General features: G+C 41.8%; 1 protein-coding gene across 1 annotated transcript in view; it reads left to right on the forward strand.

Moving 5' to 3' along the window:
• The first annotated feature begins 272 nt into the window (after window positions 1-272).
• The window catches only part of grm6b (glutamate receptor, metabotropic 6b), a 22,924-nt gene continuing 3,767 nt past the window's right edge, over window positions 273-19,429 (forward strand). The window contains 11 exon segments of the mRNA XM_079683828.1: window positions 273-816; window positions 2,646-2,685; window positions 2,688-3,238; window positions 8,158-8,374; window positions 9,489-9,624; window positions 10,603-10,757; window positions 11,367-11,507; window positions 12,740-12,940; window positions 15,340-15,479; window positions 16,915-17,538; window positions 17,613-17,924. Coding sequence (XP_079539954.1) covers window positions 802-816; window positions 2,646-2,685; window positions 2,688-3,238; window positions 8,158-8,374; window positions 9,489-9,624; window positions 10,603-10,757; window positions 11,367-11,507; window positions 12,740-12,940; window positions 15,340-15,479; window positions 16,915-17,538; window positions 17,613-17,924 — 2,532 coding nt within the window. The 5' untranslated portion in view covers window positions 273-801.

Consider the following 19,429-nt stretch of genomic DNA (forward strand, 5'->3'; position numbering starts at 1 on the left):
TGTGTGTGTGCGTGTGTGTATGTGTGTGTGTGTGTGTGTGTGTGTGTGTGTGTGTGTGTGTGTGTGTGTGTGTGTGTGTGTGTGTGTGTGTGTGTGTGTGTGTGTGTGTGTGTGGCCTGTGTGTGCGTGTGGCCTGTGTGTGTGCGTGTGTGTATGTGTGTGTGCGTGTGGCCTGTGTGTGTGTGTGGGGAGAGAGTGTGTGTGGCTTGTGAGTGTGTGTGTACACGTGAATCAAATAGCTGCTCATCTAATCTCTCAAAGTGAGGGGGGGTGGGGGCTCGTGCATTTGGTTCAGCTGCATGAAAAAAAAAAAAGGAGCGGGCTAGTCGTCCACCTAGTGCTTTCTTCACAGACTCCTACATGATAATCCCAATCTGTGGCCATTAGTGCACCGAGAGATCGAGCAAGGAGAGAGTTCAGCAGAGAGGGGGAGAGAGAGAGGGAGAGGGGGGAGTGCCTGGACAGAGATGCACACAGAGGAAAAAGACAGAGAGAGAGAGAGGGAGCTTTTAAGGGATTTGGTGGTGATTTCTAGAATCTCACTGCTGTAATGTTTTGCTTTTTCCTCCACTTTCCTCGTGACACTTCACCCTGAAGAGATTTCATTTCCGTTCTTCTTCTTTAACCATTGTTTTTGTTCTGTTCTGAGTGCACGCAGCTGTCTGAGATGATAAAGGATTTACTTTTGGCGGTGAGAGGAGAGCCTTGCCTCTAGATATTTATCTATATAATCACATTTAGGACCATGGATGGGAGGCCTGTTGGGAAAACCCATGTGATGGATACAATCAAGAGCGGTCGATGAAGAATGGGCAGGTAAGAAGCACTTTTAAATGCTTAAATGTATTTTCAGGAAATGTCTGTACTTGCAGGTTGGATGTGAACGTATTGTCTGCAGGCGTTTAAGCAGATTTTTACTCTTATTTAGAAAATCTTTTCAGCAAATTTCCATCAATCCAATTAAGATTTTAAGTGTTAAAATAGAACAATGTTGAAGGAAAAGTATGCATTGCAAGCATGCACATTATTCATTCATTCATATTTGGATTTAATACTAAAATAAAAAAATTATTATTTGTTATTCTTCGTGGAAATATTTCATAAAATGTCATTCTTAATATTTTCATTTCACAGTCTGGGATTTCTGTTTTGTAGGTTTTTTAAATGGTCCTCATGCAGATAAAATGAACCTGCCCCAGCCTCTGGAGCATGAAATGCTGCGATGGCTCAGTTGATGTTTTCTGTTTTGCAAAATTTATAGTGTTTTCCATCATGGGCTCTCAGCTCTCTGTGATAAAAGCATCCCATATTCACTCAGTGTCATCCTGCATGCTGTCTCACGTCTTCTCCTCAGCTGCAGCCTTCTTTAAGGATGAATACATGTGGAGCTTAAATCCTGTCTTTTCTTCTTTTTTTACAAATCTTTTAGAAGGTTTTCTGCATTTATACTCTGTGTTTCCTGATATTGACCATTTTAACATTTACATGTAATCTTCAAAAAGCCAAAAGAACTGAAAACACTATTAAAACTCAGTTTCAAACCAGTCGTTCAAAATAAAAAGATAATGGGTCTCATGTATAAAGCATTAACCATCACATTTCCTCTCATTTTTGTTTTATACCCTGGATTTATTGAAATGCCTTCAGTGCCAATCTTTTTTTTGCCTCAACAAAAAAGCGAGATAACATATAAAAGAAAATACGTCACATTGACCCTAACCCTTCAATAATTGGACCCAAACAAAAGTAATTTGATTGAGTTATTGATTTATCCAGATTCCAGCTGGTTTCTGTGCATGTAAATGGTCTGCAAAGGCTAAAGCCCCAGCTTCTCTCCCACACACTCTCCCCCCCTGCCTGAAACACCTCTGTTGGACTCCATTGTGTACTTCTACGTAACACTCACGCTTCTTTTGGCCACACATTGGGTGTTTCTCAATGTCGAGGACTCTTCCTTGGTAGGACATGTCTTCCGAGTCACTTGCTTCAGAAGCGAGGCAAGAATCCTTCCTAGCTTCTGAAAACGAAGAATGGTGGAACAGGGTAACGGGTGTGCAGGTGTGCGTCATATGCGAGGCCCCGCCTTAAATGGAGCGCGATTTGGAAATTGGTCCGTGCGCAAAGCATTGTGGGAAATGTTAAGACCGCGGAGTCTACACAAGTGCAGCCTCGAAATTTCCCGCTACGAAGTACGCCGGCCTCGGTAGAATTCCAAGTATGCTGGACATTGGAACAGTCCTTCGGCGGCACTCGATGACGTAGTATGCTTGAAATAGTGGCTCTGGAGCAGCCTTCCTCGACATTGAGAAACACCCATTGTCTGGTTAGGCTAAGGGGCGGGACATCTGTAAGCGGTTGACCAATCAAAACAGAGCCGCTCAGATAACCAATTGGAGTAGACTGGGCTCTGGTTTCAGACAGAGGGTGAAAAGAGGTGCTGCAGCACAGGCAGTTTGAGAAAAATAGAGACCTTTCTGAACATTAAAGAATGCAGACATGTCACAGAAGAGGCACGAAATACAAATGTGAATGTATCTAGTAATGTCGTTTGCAATAGTCGCTTGACCATTTGTAGATTTCTTGTTTAAAAATAAATAGACTAGCTGATATTCTGATGAGAGGCTAATCAGTCTTTCTGCCCTCAGGTGTCAAAGGTAGAGGGAGTGGCCCGGTGCTGTCAGTCCATCTGTCGGTCATCATCATGACATCAGAGGCCCGCTCGTCCCATTGGCTCTGCTGGCTCACCTCACCTTCCAGGTACCGAACATGCCTTCAGCTGATCTGGGTGCTGCTGGTGGGGTTCAGCCCGGGTTCGTGGGCCCAGCAGGGCAACCAGCCCGGGTCCATCAAAATCGAGGGCGACATCAAATTGGGCGGGCTTTTCCCCATGCACTCTCGGGGCCCTGCCGGTGTGCCCTGCGGGGAGATCAAGAGAGAGAAGGGGATCCACAGATTGGAGGCCATGCTGTACGCCTTGGACCAGATCAACAGCGACCCGGACCTCCTGCCTAACATCACTCTGGGGGCCCGGATCCTGGATACCTGCTCCAGAGACACCTACGCCCTGGAGCAGTCGCTCACCTTCGTCCAGGCCCTCATCCAGAAGGACAACTCAGACGTGCGATGTTCCAACGGAGAGCCGCCCATCATCCCAAAACCGGAGAGGGTGGCCGGGGTGATCGGGGCGTCAGGCAGTTCCGTGTCCATCATGGTGGCCAACGTGCTCAGACTGTTTGCGGTGAGTTTTCTTTCTCCCCTTCTCTATTAAAAAGCAGACAGCTGTTCTTACATCCCCTTTGAATGGTATCAGCTGATTGAATGGGTGTTATCAGCCCCATAGTGATGCGTAAGAAGCGGCTGCTACAGTCACTAGTGCGCTCAGAATGCTTGATCACTGTTATGATTACAAGAAGTTAAGCTTCAACCTTTAGTGGTCACAGTTATTCTCATGGGTGCAAAGGAGGAAGTCAGGGTTAGGGTTTTGGGGAACCCTAACCCCTATGTTAAATCAAGTAACATAATAATTAGGACCAGGATGCTTTCTTAACCGAGTGTTGGAAGAAGTACTCAGATCCTTTACTTAAGTAAAAGTACAAATACTATGGTTTTAAAATACTCCATTACAAGTACAATTTTAACTTACAAATGAAAACTCATTTGTTTTTATGATTAAGTAGTATAGTACTCAATTATCAGCATCAAAGTTTACTTAAAGTACAAAAAGTAAAAGTACTCATTCTGCACAATGAGCCATTTCAATAAAAATATAAAGTATGCAAGAATGATCAGCTAAATTTGCTTCAAGAACCAAAAATATATTAGATATTTTCACAGTATTATTTTATCATAGTTAGAACTTTGTCCAGTTTTCATACATGTTAGAGATTTTTAGTAATGTAGTTGGTCAATGTGGACCAAAATGTCAAAAAATAACTATACTTAAATGTACTTAGTTACCTGTCACCACTGCCTTTTAAATCACAATATTAACCACGTATTTATGACTTGTTGGTGCAGGTCGGTGCAGTTTGCTCTGGTTCAGCTTCAGAATGGTCGTGATAACCGACGGGGGGCATTTATTGGGCAGATAATATTCAACGTGGTGGCCTTTTTTCAGTATGTAAGCTCAAAGGGTGAATCCAGCTGAAAGCCTTTATCCCTCTTTGTCGTCTCTTTTTAATCTATTCAAAGAGAGAAAATAAAAGGACATGAGGTTAAGTACTGGTTCCCAACATGAGGGCCTCAACATTCTCAGGACGCTCAATCTTTGTGGTTGGGCATTCGTACGAAAAGAGACAGAAAATAAGAAATTGAGTTTTCAAAAGAAAAGCAATGAGTCAGTCGAGGACACTTGGCCTAAATAGATTTCAATGCGTCACAAGCCAAACAATTGGGAGTTAAACTAGGAAAGAGTGTGTCAAAAAAGTGAGCAACTATCAGAAATACATCGCTTGTTTTTAGTTCCTTTAGTTTTGAACATCTCACTAATATCATTCACAGAAAGAGTCCTTCTCGTGAGACTGAACTCACAAAAACACACATTTTGCTTTTGGCTCTCAACTAGCTGATGATCCTATTTAATGAACTAAATTCTTTATGCTTGTGCTGTTCAATTAGCCCATCGCTGATCTAGTTAAGATGTACAGGAGCACAGTCTCAATCATTTCATCATTTTATCCACTTGGATGATGAATGGGAGCATCATTAAATGTGGTCTTCATTTTGCAGCATGAACACGGTGAGTTTTAATTGGGATTCGCTTTTGGACTTTACGAACCTAATTAAGAGTTCGACTCACATTTAATAACATCATCTGCTCACCATTTTCTTTGGATATTCTGATTGGTCATACTGCACATATTCCCCTCACTGATACAATACATACTTCACGGGAGACAATGTAAAGTGAGGAATCATTGGAATGAGTCGCTATACACTTCAGGGGATTCTAAATCCTTCGTAATGTGTGGCCACAGGATAATCCGCGTGTTCATTGTAGTTTTTTTTTCTCCATGTACAGATGATTGACCTTCGATAATTGATTACAGTGCTTATAGCGATCATGGGACATTACATCTCTGTAAGTCCCACTTTATGACGTGCTGTCGTTGACATCAAAAGTCTAGAAAAAAGAAACTAGTGTTGGGGTTTCAATTGGCCAAATGTGGTTAACGTGAAAGAAAGAAAGAGAGTGCAATCAGGTATCTGGTTGCGGTGTTTCTTCAGAGTGTTGGTTTGAGAGATGATTGCATACAGGGCAGATGTTAACTACAGAATTATAGATCCCACCCTCCACTAAGCCCCTCTCAGCAGCTCAGGACCCCGGGCTGAAAATAGAGCATCAGGGCAGCGCCATGGCTTTGGTTCTCGGATAACAGCAACTTGTAGCCTGGACAGGGGCGCAGATTTATCTAAATGGTATGTTTCCTGCTACTGTCCATATGTGCTACTCTCCGCTCTGCAGATTCTTCTGATGCTCACTTTACGTTGAACATCTGCTCACTGCCAGAGTTTGAGCATGCTTCAGCTTCTACTACACATGCTGTTTTAACCTGCCTATAAGTAAAAACGATACAGTACAGTATGTGTAGGAGATGTAAAATAATACAATGTGTACTTTTATCAACTGCTAAGCTTGTTAAATAACCGGCTATACAGTAGATCCAACACTTAATTCACTATTTTTTATTATTAATGATTATCCCAGCAGTTTGATTTTGTGGATTTGATGCTTTTCTTTCTTTTGCATCACTGTACATTTTAATATATTTCAATATAAGCAAGTAAAAAATGTAGAAATAACATTTTTCACTATTATTTTCACTAATATTTGAACTTTTTGACATTTTATGTACTAAACAATCTATTAAGATAATATAACAGATATTTAAATATTTTTTTTAAACACTTAATCTCAATTAGAGCTGCACAATAAACATCTGCTCTCATCCAGAGCAGGGCATGTTTCAGCCTCAAACACACATGCTGTTTAAGGTGAGTATTTGGGAGGCTGTGGAGCAGTGGGTTAGTGCGTTAGGGTTCGGATCAGGGGAGCACAGGTTCAAACCCCACTGCAGTCAGCATGTCGTTGTGTCCCTGAGACACTTCACCCCAAATTGCTCCGGTGTCTAACAAGTGACATGTAATGTATTTAAAAAAAGTCAAAACTGTATCGCATGTGAAGCAGATATTCAATAAAATAATGTTTACTTTATATCAACAGTTAAGCTTGTTAAATAACGGGTTTCTCAGTTTATCCAATAGTGAATTCACTTTACCATTTGGGATGCTTTAGTTGCTAAGCAGATTGTTGATTATTCATTTTGATGATTATTCCAGAAGTTTAATTTTAAGGATTTGTATGCTTTTTCTTCTTTAACATTAATGTACATTTTAACACTTTTCAACCAAAGCAATTCAAATAATTCGGTATTAGCAATTTTATCCTTTTTCCAAATTACTATTTGACATTTTAGAAATTGTATATACCAAACAATTATCTGATATATTAACATATTCTAACATAATATGATTTGTTATGTTGCCATTTATTAAATATGATCTGATATGTCAACACTTAATTTATATTAAGGCTTTCACCAAATGAGAAACATATCTGATTATGTTCTTAAGATCAGGATGAAGACATTGCTTGTGATATATAAATATATATATATTAGTGTACTCATTTCTCACACTGATGTTTTCAGAGGTACTAAAATACAGCTATTTGCTTGTTATATAAAAAATGAAAGGAAATAATTTCTCAAATTCTTTTTTGATCATTGAACTGAACACAAAGGGCACCAATTAAAAAAAGTGACTTCAATGTTAAACCGCAGTCCTTGGCAGTGCACTTAGTTGACATTGCGATGTGAAAAATGTGAGCCTTAGACTGAATCATGAGTCAGTACAGGAGCAGTGCAGTTCAAATCATTTTCTGAAAGCGTCTGCTACAAATTGAGAAAGAAAAACCATTGATTGAAAACAATTTCCCTAAACCTTTGACACATTAAAAATGCATACCTGTCATAACATCTTTATCTAGTACCAGCACTCGCTTCTGTTAAATACAAACCATTAAGTGCTAAACCACCTTCATACTTCCTTGGCTGGGATCCTGGAATATCTTGGACGGTTCCCATCCTTCTCTGATAGTGAGGAAGATTTCAGCAGCACTTCATTGTAGATGCATCCCTGTGTAACTGATACGGCTCATTGATTTTAGAAAGTGAATTGGTGCAGATGCTTCTACGGGATTAATTTGGAGGGGATTACGTTTCCTCTTGTTCATGGCTAATGTGTGCGCAAGGACACTTAAAGAACTGTAAAGGTAGAAGTCGTGATGGAAGAATGTTTTTTTTGTTCTGTAAAGCTTTATGAAGTCATGGTCAGCGAAGTGGAGGATGACCAGTAAGATTCAACTGGGCAGGGTTAACACGTGGGGCCATCAGAATTAAATATATTGTATGGCTTACAGCTGAGAAACGCTAACCTTTTCCTACTCTCTTGATCTCTGTCTCTCCCTCTGTGCTTAACGTAATTTGACTAAAACCCCTATAATCCTTCCAGATAATCTGTGAAATGGTTCTCTCGCTCCTCTCTCCTTCTCCCTTCACTACCCCTTGTGTCTACCTTTCTCTCCTCACCCCATCCGGAGTGCCCGCTACGTTAAGCCACGCTGGGAGGCCCGGCATTAGCGGGGTCGGGGTGGAGACTGTCGACATAAACTGTGTCATTAAAGAAGTAGCACACCAGTAAATTAATCTTCTCATCCTTTTTTTCTCCGAACAAATGCTTTTACAGCTGTGGGTCCCGCCATCTGTATTCACTATGACGTTGAATGCTCAGCTCAGCACATGATCCACCAGATCGGAAGCTTCAGTTCTGAGATTTACACAAGCTTTTCAAGCAAAGCGCTCTCTATGAAAGTCACATTTTGGGGGTTTTAATGCTCTGCAACTCATTAGTTCTAATAGAGAAAGTCTGCATTTAGACACAGTGAAGGTAAGTGGTGCATCATCCCCTGATACGGTTCACTGCTTCTTCTAGTCATTCCTTTTTATCTTTGGTTCCACATATTGGCCTAATTGTGCTGCTCATGCTTTCCCGTTGACCGAGCTCTTTCGTCATCACTGACCCACTCGTGTGTCTCAGATTCCCCAGATCAGCTACGCCTCCACAGCCCCCGAGCTGAGCGACAAAAGCCGCTACGAGTTCTTCTCCCGTGTGGTGCCTCCGGACTCCTACCAGGCCCAGGCCATGTTGGACATAGTGAAAGCCATGGGCTGGAACTACGTCTCCACGCTGGCCTCGGAGGGAAACTACGGAGAGAGCGGCGTCGACGCCTTCCTCCAAATATCCAGAGAAGCAGGTCTGCCTCTATGAACTTGAATCCACTGCTGGGACAATGAGGGATTAATGATTCATCAAGCCGCGCTGTTCTCACTCATTAAAAGACTATAATAGGAAACAAAAATCCTTTAATACACAACAACTACCAGGGCAAAGAGAAGTCACCGCCTCATATGGGTTTAAAAGCTCAAATGAGGGATCGGATTTCACATCTCATTTAAGGACATACTGCACATCCATAATTGACAATGCTGGACAGGTCATCACCTTGTCAGCATGTTGACCGCGATCAGTCCACCAATCTGGTTCAGAGTCAAATATCTCAAACACGAATGGATGGATTACCTTTCGGTTTGCTTCTACTGATATTCATGGTCCCCAGAGGATAAATGTAAAGGACTCTAGAGATCACCTTACCTTTCTCCTAGTGCCACCATGGGGTTTACATTTGTTGTTTCTGAGTAAAATGCCTTAATCAATATGGTACAGACATTGGTTTATGTTGTAACTCAATGTTGATAATATACTACTAGTAGACGTCGTTGTTTGTCAGCATGGTGTAGCATATATAAACCAATGACAAACCCATTCAACTTTGGAATAAGTCATGGGAAGGATACACAAAGTAAGGTCATGGCCTCAAAGGAGGTCTTAACTCTTCGATTGGCCTTATAGTTTAGGCGGTTTCCTATTTGTAATACTCAAGTCAAATGCTCTTCATATAAAAGCTTTAATACTAAGAGTCTACAATCATGCTAACAGCCCTTTGAGGCTATGTCTTTAAGCTAAAGGCCACTGCAGCAGGCCAACATGCACACAAAGTATTAGACTACTTTTCAATCAAGAAGCTTTATCCCTAAACCGCCTCTGATATGAGGTTTACTCGTTAACTTTGAGTTTACCGTGGTAGCATGCTTACAATTGCTAACAAGGCTGATGGAGAAGTTAACATGAATTACAAAATTCCTCTCCAGATGCTGTATCATCCTTTTTGTAATATTAAATGTAGGTCTATTTTTCAAGGTTACTGATAATTAGCAGGCGTATTAGGCTGTAATTATTTTCTTGTGCAGTAAATGGAGGAAACAGAGAAGTATAGCAATGCCAACATATTTCCCATCTCTCTCCCACAGGGGGGATCTGTATTGCACAGTCCATAAAGATTCCCAGAGAGCCCAGACCGGGGGAGTTCGAGAAGATCATCAAGAGACTGATGGAGACCTCCAACGCTCGCGGGGTCATCATCTTCGCCAGCGAGGACGACATCAAGTGAGTCAAGCTCTGCTGCACGTCATATTTATTGAATTTTTGTCATAAAACCACACTGTATTTTTAATACAACATTTCCAGTAAAAGTTCTGCATCGAGAATAGGAGTTAAAGTACGTAATTGATGTATCGTGTTTAAAATCTGAATTTATAAACTCGTCATTCAATATGTAAAATAAATGAAGTGGAGTAAAGAGTGCAAAATTGGCTCCCGAAATGTAGTAGAGCAGTGACCATCAACTGGCGGCCCGCGGGCCAAATCTGGCACGCTGGACATTCTCATCCAGCACGCGAGTGGCGGAGTGGTTACAACGTCTCGTGAGTAATGTGCAGTACCGGAATCCAACAGAGAGGCAGCAGCTGCGGGACAGTAGCCTGCATACTGCGTAGCCTTCCCTGCCCTGAAGAAGAAGAAGTGATCCTTCGTTAGCCTGAAGAGTCTGCTTTATGCGCTCCGCAGTAGCCCCCGCTACGAGGCTCCGGCGACTTGACAGTACATGAGCGTGCTCCACTAGCACAACACCTCCCCCCCCGTCCGTCCGTCCGTCCGTCAACAACTTCCAAATTCAGGGCTATATATAAAAATTGCTGGCCGCCGAAAGTGTCTCTAGGAATAATCTTGGCCCTTGGACAAATGTAGTTGGTGACCCCTGTACTAGAGTATAGAGTAGTGTACAATGAAAGTATTCAGTTAGAGTACAAGTACCTCAAATGTGTACTTGAGTAAATATGCTTTCCAACAGCTGGTTGTTAAACACAGAGCAAAAAGACAAACATGTGTAAATATAATAGTATAAAATGTTGTACTTTTACTAGACTCGCATTTTGATTGCAGGACTTTGACTTGGTACAGAGTATTTTTACATTCTGGTACTTCTACTTAAGTACAAGGTCCGAGTACTTCTCCTACCTGTTTAGTTGTAAAACACAGAGCATAAAGAAAAACATGTATGATGAAGTGTTATTCATTCTCTTTCAGACGGGTGCTGCAGACGGCCAAATCGGCCAACCTGACGGGCCACTTCCTGTTTGTTGGCTCCGACAGTTGGGGAGCCAAAAGTTCCCCGATCCAGGACCAGGAGGATGTGGCCGAGGGCGCTGTGACCATCCTGCCAAAGAGAGCCTCTATCGATGGTAGGGAAAACCAACTGGATGTAACAGGAATATTAGAAATAGCCTGCGTCACTTGACATTGATGGATGAGTCTCATACCAATGCTACACATAAAGGAAATTAATGATGTTGGATATTTCTGTGGTCCCTGTAGCTTAAAATAAGGAAATGAAGTCACAGCCATATTTCACTGTTCAAAAAGATTTGATTTGCTTCGCTGATTTCATCACATTATGATGATTGTTATACTGATATTAATCTTAGCGCTGTGGTTTCAATCAATCTTTATTTGAATGGCAATTTCTTAAAGGTTAGTGTAGTTCAAATTGTAGTTGAGAAACTATAGAAAAGATAAAAACATTTCAACGACTTGAGACCAATGCATGTGAGATAATAACAATTATAAAGACCTAGTAAAACTGATTCAAAAGTTATTATATGAGTACGACTAGCAAACAAGTTTAAAAAAGAACAATAACACGATACCAGAACTTCAATACAAAAGGTAAGTGAAAGTACAATAATGACACCTATTGTTTTAACCACTCTTTACCGAAAGCCTGGCTGAATAGATTTAGGTTCTAAGATTGAATTGACATGATATTAAATCTGCTTTGGGAAATCTTTCAGGGTTCGACCAGTACTTCACTTCAAGATCGCTAGAAAACAACCGAAGAAACATCTGGTTTGCAGAGTTCTGGGAGGACGACTTCAAGTGCAAGCTGACCCGCCCCGGCATAAAGTATGAACTTGGTAGAAGGAAATGTACAGGTAAGCAGGATGCAGTTTCAAGTACAGGTTGAAAATGTCCTGCATTCAAAATCTCACATAAACAAAAGAACAGAAGTATAAGCAGCAAAAGCAAATGGCCTTCATGTGTGTATATAACTGTATTTAATATATGTGACATTGCTAGATAATATTTTTGCATTAGGTAGCACAGTTTACAGTTGTAGCCTAACAAAGTTCTGATTGATGTTTTGTGATTTATTTATAATAATTTGACTTAAACGGTTTGTCCACTAGTTTAATTGTTAAAGAAACATTTTGTTACAAGGATCAAAAGATGTTTAAAAAATGTAGTGGAGTAGAAGTATAAAGTAGCATTTGTCCCATTAACTGTGGTCTCCACACCTAATATGACACCTATGTCACTTTGTTCTTTAAATGACTGCTCCTAATTATTAGCCATGGATGTGTACTTATTTGTCTTCATTCTTATTCTAGTATAACTAAACTGTGCTTTCTTTTCTATATTTAACAAGTTAGCTTAGTCTGATTATTGCATGCCTTTTTTACCTGCTATGCCACTTTCTTCTGTAACACTGTAAATGTTCCTGCTCTGGGACAAACAAAAGAATTGTGATATTAAATAAGTGGGAATACTCCAGGAAAGTACATGTAGCTCAAAATTGAAATTAAGAACAGTACTTGAGTAAATGAAGCTCAGCGCAAGTTCTTTCAGGAAGACTAAATATACATTCACGCGGCAGCTGCTGCATATAATCAGCTCATCATTACATTCACCTCATTCTCCAGCAGCCAATCAGCGTGCTGCAGCCAAACTTTAAAATGGTTCTCCTCTCTCCTGCAGTCAGCTGTGATTTCAGGTTGTCTTGCTGCCGCCCGCCTCCTCCCCATCCACCTCCTTTCATCATATCCAGTGCCAGGAGAGCTAATCCAAAGACCTCATCACACCTCCTCTTCATCCCCTCTTCCTCTTCAAATCCAGATCTTCAGCATCATCACCAGTGTCTAGACCCTATATGCTCACGGTTGCATTTCCCTCTTTAGATATACCATTTCACGATCGGGGTCTAATCGCTAAACACTTAACATTTATCATATGACATGTGTCAATAAATGTTCTTTAAACAAAATGAAGTCTCTCCTGATTGAAATGCACTTAGTTACTTCCCACCTCCCACATTTGAAATGTGTCCAAGCTCTGTGTTTGTGAGCAGTTTTGTTCTTTTCCTAATTTCTTGCTGCCACTTTGTCAGGTGAGGAGAGAATTGCTCAGCACTCTCAGTACGAACAGGAGGGCAAGGTGCAGTTTGTGATTGACGCGGTGTACGCCATGGCCTACGCCTTACACAGCATGCACATGGACCTGTGCCCCGGATACATGGGCGTCTGCGACAAGATGGACCCTGTGGAGGGACGGGATCTGCTCCATTACATCCGCGCTGTCAACTTCAATGGTGGGCTTTTGACTTCTTCTTATATTATATTTCTTCTTATTATTATTATTATCATTTCTGGCTGGCAGAGAACTCACTGTCTCATGGACAATTTGCACATACTGTACTTACATATTGCAGCCTAGTTACACTACCTCACAGGATAGGTTTGACTCTTAATTTCAGGCTACTCCACAACATTTATTAATGCATGCAGTACACTGTGTTTATATGTTTAGTAGATTAGTATATAAGAAAGTATTACATGTATACTTTATAATGTTAAGTTATGCCTATCCATCTATCTATCTATCTATCCATCCATCCATCCATCTATCTGTCTATCTATCTATCTCTATCTATCTATCCATCCATCCATCCATCCATCCATCCATCCATCCATCCATCCATCTACCTACCTACCTACCTACCTACCTACCTACCTACCTACCTACCTACCTACCTACCTACCTACCTATCTATCCATCTATCCATCTATCCATCTATCCATCTACCTATCTACCTATCTATCCATCTATCCATCTATCCATCTATCCATCTATCCATCTATCCATCTATCCATCTATCCATCCATCCATCTACCTACCTACCTACCTACCTATCTATCCATCTATCCATCTATCCATCTATCCATCTATCCATCTATCTATCCATCTATCCATCTATCCATCCATCCATCTACCTACCTACCTACCTACCTATCCATCCATCCATCCATCCATCCATCCATCCATCCATCCATCCATCCATCCATCCATCCACCTACCTACCTACCTACCTACCTACCTACCTACCTACCTACCTACCTACCTACCTACCTACCTACCTACCTATCTATCTATCTATCTATCTATCTATCTATCTATCTATCTATCTATCTATCTATCTATCTATCTATCTATCTATCTATCTATCTATCTATCTATCTATCTATCTATCTATCTATCCATCCATCTATCTATCTATCTATCCTGACTTCAGACACATTATCTCTTATAGCATGTGGACTCTCTATGTTGTAATAAAATGTGTTATCTTTTCCATTAACACACACGACACCTATTACCCATCTGTCCGTCTGGGAGAGGGATCCTCCTCTGTGGCTCTCCCTGAGGTTTCTTCCGCTTTTTACCCCATTAACTGTGATGTTCCTTTGGGAGTTTTTCCTTATCTGATGCGAGGAGTCTAAGGAGAGAGGGGGTTGTATTCTGTATAAGCTGTAAAGCCCCCGAGACAAAGGCAAAAGGTGTGATATTGAGCAATATACACACTTTGAATGACTTTGAACCTTTCATTATGTTCTCCCTTCCTATGCAAAGTCTGATTCCACATAGTTTTATCCATATTTATCAAACCAAAAGCTAGATTTGAGATGTATTCTGGTGAAACCGTTGATTTCCACTGCTTCTGTCGCGGCACAAGGATTGAAAAGAAACACATTTAAAAAGAAAACAGTGTAAGGGAGGTCAGCTTGAAGTAGGAAGCCTTGAGATGCTTCTGCTAATGTACCTATCTACAGAACACAGCGCATTTCTTCAAAGCACATCCTCTCCCCAGGGCTGCCTCCTTGCTCTTCCCTATACACACCGCTCAAGCTTTTCATTCTCATCTTTCATAAAAAAGTCACAGTTTGGAAGAAGAGAGGAAAAAAAGGGTGTTCTGTGAAAGCATCCTATTTACCGCTCGCTGGATGACCTTGGCTTGTATGAAAGATTTTCTGATTGAGTGCCTGCAGGGACCTGAGAGGAACATTCAATCACGTTAGGGCAACAGAGCAGAGTGCACTGAAAGACTGTACGCGTGGACGAGAGCCTTCAGTAAAGAGCCTCCTGCACTCAGCTTCCACGTGACTGCACAACACTGAAGGAAGCAAACACAAGATGTATTCAACAGCATGTCTCGTTCAGAGAGCTGGAGTTTCTCCTCTCTCTCCTTTGACTCACATCTTCGCTTTATTGGGTCATGAAAACCAGAGGTGGGCGAAGTACTCAGATTGCGCACTGAAGTAATAGTAGAAGTACCAGAGAGTTGGAATACTCTGTTACAAATTAAAATCACGCATTCAAAATGTAGCTACTACAAAAGTATTAGCAGCAAAATATACCTAAAAGTAAAAGCAGTCGTTATGCAAATTGTTCAATTTAAGAAAAATAGCTAGTTTTAGTTTTTTATGTGAATGTTACTCCAGGTGTAACCAAAGTCTTTTGAATATAATACAGATCATTCATCAAAAGTTATAACTTAACTAAGGAATGAATAAATGTAGTGGAGTAAAATTACGATTTAGCTGTGAATTGTCTAGGGGTTGAAGTACAAAGCAGCACACTTAAGTACAGCACTTGAGTAAATGTACTGAGACACTTTACACCACTGATAAAAACTCTATCTCCTTCCAACAGGCAGCGCAGGAACTGGAGTCATGTTCAATGAGAATGGAGACGCTCCTGGTCGCTACGACATCTTCCAATACCAGCTGTCTAATGTCAGCAACCCCGGCTACAAGGTCATCGGCCAGTGGACAAACCACCTTCGCCTCAATGTAAATATGTTTTGTCCCAAACGAGGAACAATTTCTACATTTAGATGAAGATTGAAACCATTCTCGTCTCTGTTTGTGAACAATGTGACTAGAACTTGCAGCTAGTTAGCTTAGCATAAAGATGGAAGATTAAGGAACAAAACAAGTCTGTCTATGCCCCAAATTTAACAGAATCTGCCTTCCAGCTCCTCTAAAGCTAGCTAGCTAACTAACTAACACATTATATCTTATTTATTGAATCCATGCTGCGGGTAAACCAGTGTTAGAACATCACGTTTTGGCTTTACAGTGGGTTTTGCGCAAGACTGTTTCCTGGCTCGGTGCAGTAACTTCCGGAAATTAGCAAGATTCAAGCTAGCAGTTTCCTTGTTTGCCTTTATGCTAAATAGAGAGGCGAAGTCCAGCCCATCTACTTCCGACCCATGGGACCTTATTTCGGAAAAATGATGTATTGAAGTCAATGGAGAGAGAAAGATTATCTTTCGATCCCGTTTGAATTGTGCCACGAATTACACATATGATGTTGGTCAATCTTACAAAAATAATTTCCTTGTCAAAAAAGTCCCAGTTTGTCGTAAAACTGTTGAAATATAAGACTATGAAAAATACGCAACTAGAAAGACTACAAATCCCAGAATCCCGGTCCCGCATGCTGGCTCTTACGGAACCGACTAACTCCCCTTGTGTGTGTGTACAGCTCTCAACATGCCCAGACTTGGAGTGATTTTCACCTCTTTAAATACTTTCCGCCTCATTCTGAAAGAAAGAAGTGAAATGTGCTAACGTGACGGCCGTCTTGGTGTGTGGTGCGAGATGGGAGATGTAGTTCATTGAGCGGTTTCACACCAAAACAAGTGTTTCTTCGCATTTTTAGGACACATTTTTATTTGTTTTACTTGCAAAATTATCTCATAAATTGACAAACATCATATGTGTAATTCGTGGCACAATTCAAACGGGATCGAAATATAATCTTTCTCTCTCCATTGACTTCAATACATACTTTTTCAGAAATAAGGTCCCATGGAGGTCCCCCGGAAAGGGAGGGACTTGGCCTCTCTATGACGCTAATCAGCTGTTTGCTTTAGTTACATAGTTAGTGACTCTTATATAGTCCAACCACAACATGCTGCTCACTATAAATGTAGCCGTCTTAGTTTTATCCACCTACAATACAAAAACTTGTATTAAAAAGGAAACAAATGCATCTTCAACAAACAAAAGAACGAATGGAAGCATGTCTTCTATGAAACCACAACCGATCGACAGAACTTTGGCCAGAAAATCATTCGAGGAAGGTAAAATTGTCGCTATCAATTGGGCTTTATCTGAACAGTATCTTCCTGGTTATTCGATTATTACAAAGTCTTTGCCCATTCTTTCTCTATTTCAAGCATACTGAAACAAAGTCTGTGTGTTTGTGCATCCAACCTAGCCGGAGGAGATGCAGTGGTCAGGTGGTGACCGCAAGGTTCCCGAGTCGGTGTGCAGTTTCCCCTGCGAGTCCGGAGAGAGGAAGAAGATGGTGAAGGGCGTTCCCTGCTGCTGGCACTGCGAGTTCTGCGACGGCTACCAGTACCTGCTGGACGAGTTCTCCTGCGACATGTGCCCCTTCAACATGAGGCCCTTTAAGAACCGCACAGGCTGCCGGGAAACGCCCATCATAAAGCTGGAGTGGAGCTCTCCGTGGGCCATCATCCCCGTGTTCCTCGCCATCCTGGGCATCCTCGCCACCAGCGGAGTCATCGTCACCTTCATCCGCTTCAACGACACGCCCATCGTTCGGGCCTCCGGCAGAGAGCTCAGCTACGTGTTGCTGACGGGCATCTTCCTCATCTACCTCATCACCTTCTTCATGATAGCCGAACCCAGCACAGGCGTGTGTGCGCTTCGCCGGCTGCTGCTGGGGCTCGGCATGTGCATCAGCTACTCCGCCATGCTCACCAAGACCAACCGTATCTACCGTATCTTCGAGCAGGGCAAGGTTGCCGTCTCGCCCCCGAAATTCATCAGCCCCGGCTCTCAGCTGATTATCACCTTTATACTCATCGGAGCGCAGGTGTGTGGAAGCTTCTTTCACGCGTCATGTAGATTCTCTGGAGCACTAACTAATGCTTAAACTGTTCCCTGCAGGTACTCGGGGTGTTCGTCTGGTTTGGTGTGTCACCGCCTCACACCATCATCGACTACGAGGAGCAGAAGCCCCCAAACCCAGAGTTCGCCCGTGGAGTTCTCAAGTGCGACATGGGCGACCTTTCCCTCATCCTCTGTCTGAGCTACAGTTTCGTACTGATGATCACCTGCACCGTGTACGCCATCAAGAGCAGAGGAGTTCCTGAGAACTTCAACGAGGCCAAACCCATTGGCTTCACCATGTACACCACCTGCATCGTCTGGCTGGCCTTCGTCCCGATCTTCTTTGGCACAGCGCAGTCTACAGAGAAGGTGAGTCACTTAACATTATTAAAGAGGCCCTTTAATGCTTTTTGAGTTTCCATTTCCTCTTGTGTGTTATATAGGTTTTCGTGCATGTAAATGGTCTACAAAGGTACAATTCTCTCCCCCCCCCCCCCCCCCCCTGCCTGAAACGCCTCCATTGGACTCCTTTATTTACCTCTGTAACATAATGACATTACTATGCAACACTGACACTTCTATTGGCTAGCACTCCAACATCTTGTACGTGATAGGCTAAGGGGCGGGGCATCTTTAAGCGGTTGAAAGTGGATTGTAGCTGCTGCCTTGTGCGCCAATCCCACGTCACATTCATTTTAACAACGATTGCAGTGATTGGCTGCGGGCAAAACCAACAAATCATTTGACTGGAGAAGTTTCTATACTTATATGCTTAGTGTTCTATACTCAGGGGTGCACATCACTTTTTTGCCCTGGTTCTCAAAGGAGCACCTGGAGATGTTGGGTTTCTTGACTTTATGAACGGGGGGCGAGGGTTCGCCGGAGCCCCGCAGCGGGGTTACAGTGCAGAGCGCATAAAGCAGACCCTTCACACGCGATAGGGGTAGAGCGAGGGATCGCAGATGCCGTCGGTCGTGCACGCGGACGGATAACAAAAATCAACCTAAATGCCTCGCGAATTATACTTTGGTGGCCGTTAATATACCTGGGCGGCCCCCCCAAGTAAAGTCTATGTGTGAAACCCGGCTATCTTACCAGCTCTTATGCAACTCGCAAATCTCTCTCTCTCTCTCTCTCTCTCTCTCTTGGAGGGGGGGTGCGCACCAGTTATGTGCAGCCCTCTCTATACTACTCAGTAATTACGGTCGATACCTAGGTATATTAATAAAAACAAACTCATCTAAAAACCTTTGCTAGATATTTTTGGGATATTCTGCTGCAGACACTTTAGTATTTATATATTTTAAATCTTGAATGCAGTTTTTTTTTAAAACAACACTTATTGAAAATGTGCTACTTTGACCTAATACATAATACTACCCAAAACATTCTGTTCTTCCTGGCGTCTGGACAAACTCAAAATGTAAATGATTTCTCATTAATTCTTCCTTTTGTGTGATTTCTAATGACATAATTAGTTTCATAATAGTATAATCTATTAATTGATCGGTTAATAGCTTGGTTTGTAAAGTTTAGTCCCTAATTAATTACCAAATTAATATTAACTCATTCATTTTCTTACATTCATTTAAGAAAAGAAGAAGGACTTTACGAATCCCTCTTGGGGGAATTACGTTTCCCTGAGGATCTCTACTTTGGATTCTTACTTTGTAGTTTAAATAATTAGGTCAATCAAACACACAATAACACACACTTCAAATAAAAGACTTCATTAATGTCTCCCTTGTCCAACGTGAGATGTGAGTTTTCTGCCTGTCAAATCACATTATCTCTCACAGGACGTCCTGCCTCCACCGTACTCAGAGTTTAATTCAGCTTGTGGGCTATTTCTGCCGTCACAAAGTACGCAGCTG

Source organism: Notothenia rossii, assembly GCF_949606895.1.
Source record: "Notothenia rossii genome assembly, chromosome: 5".
Lineage (NCBI taxonomy): Eukaryota > Metazoa > Chordata > Actinopteri > Perciformes > Nototheniidae > Notothenia > Notothenia rossii.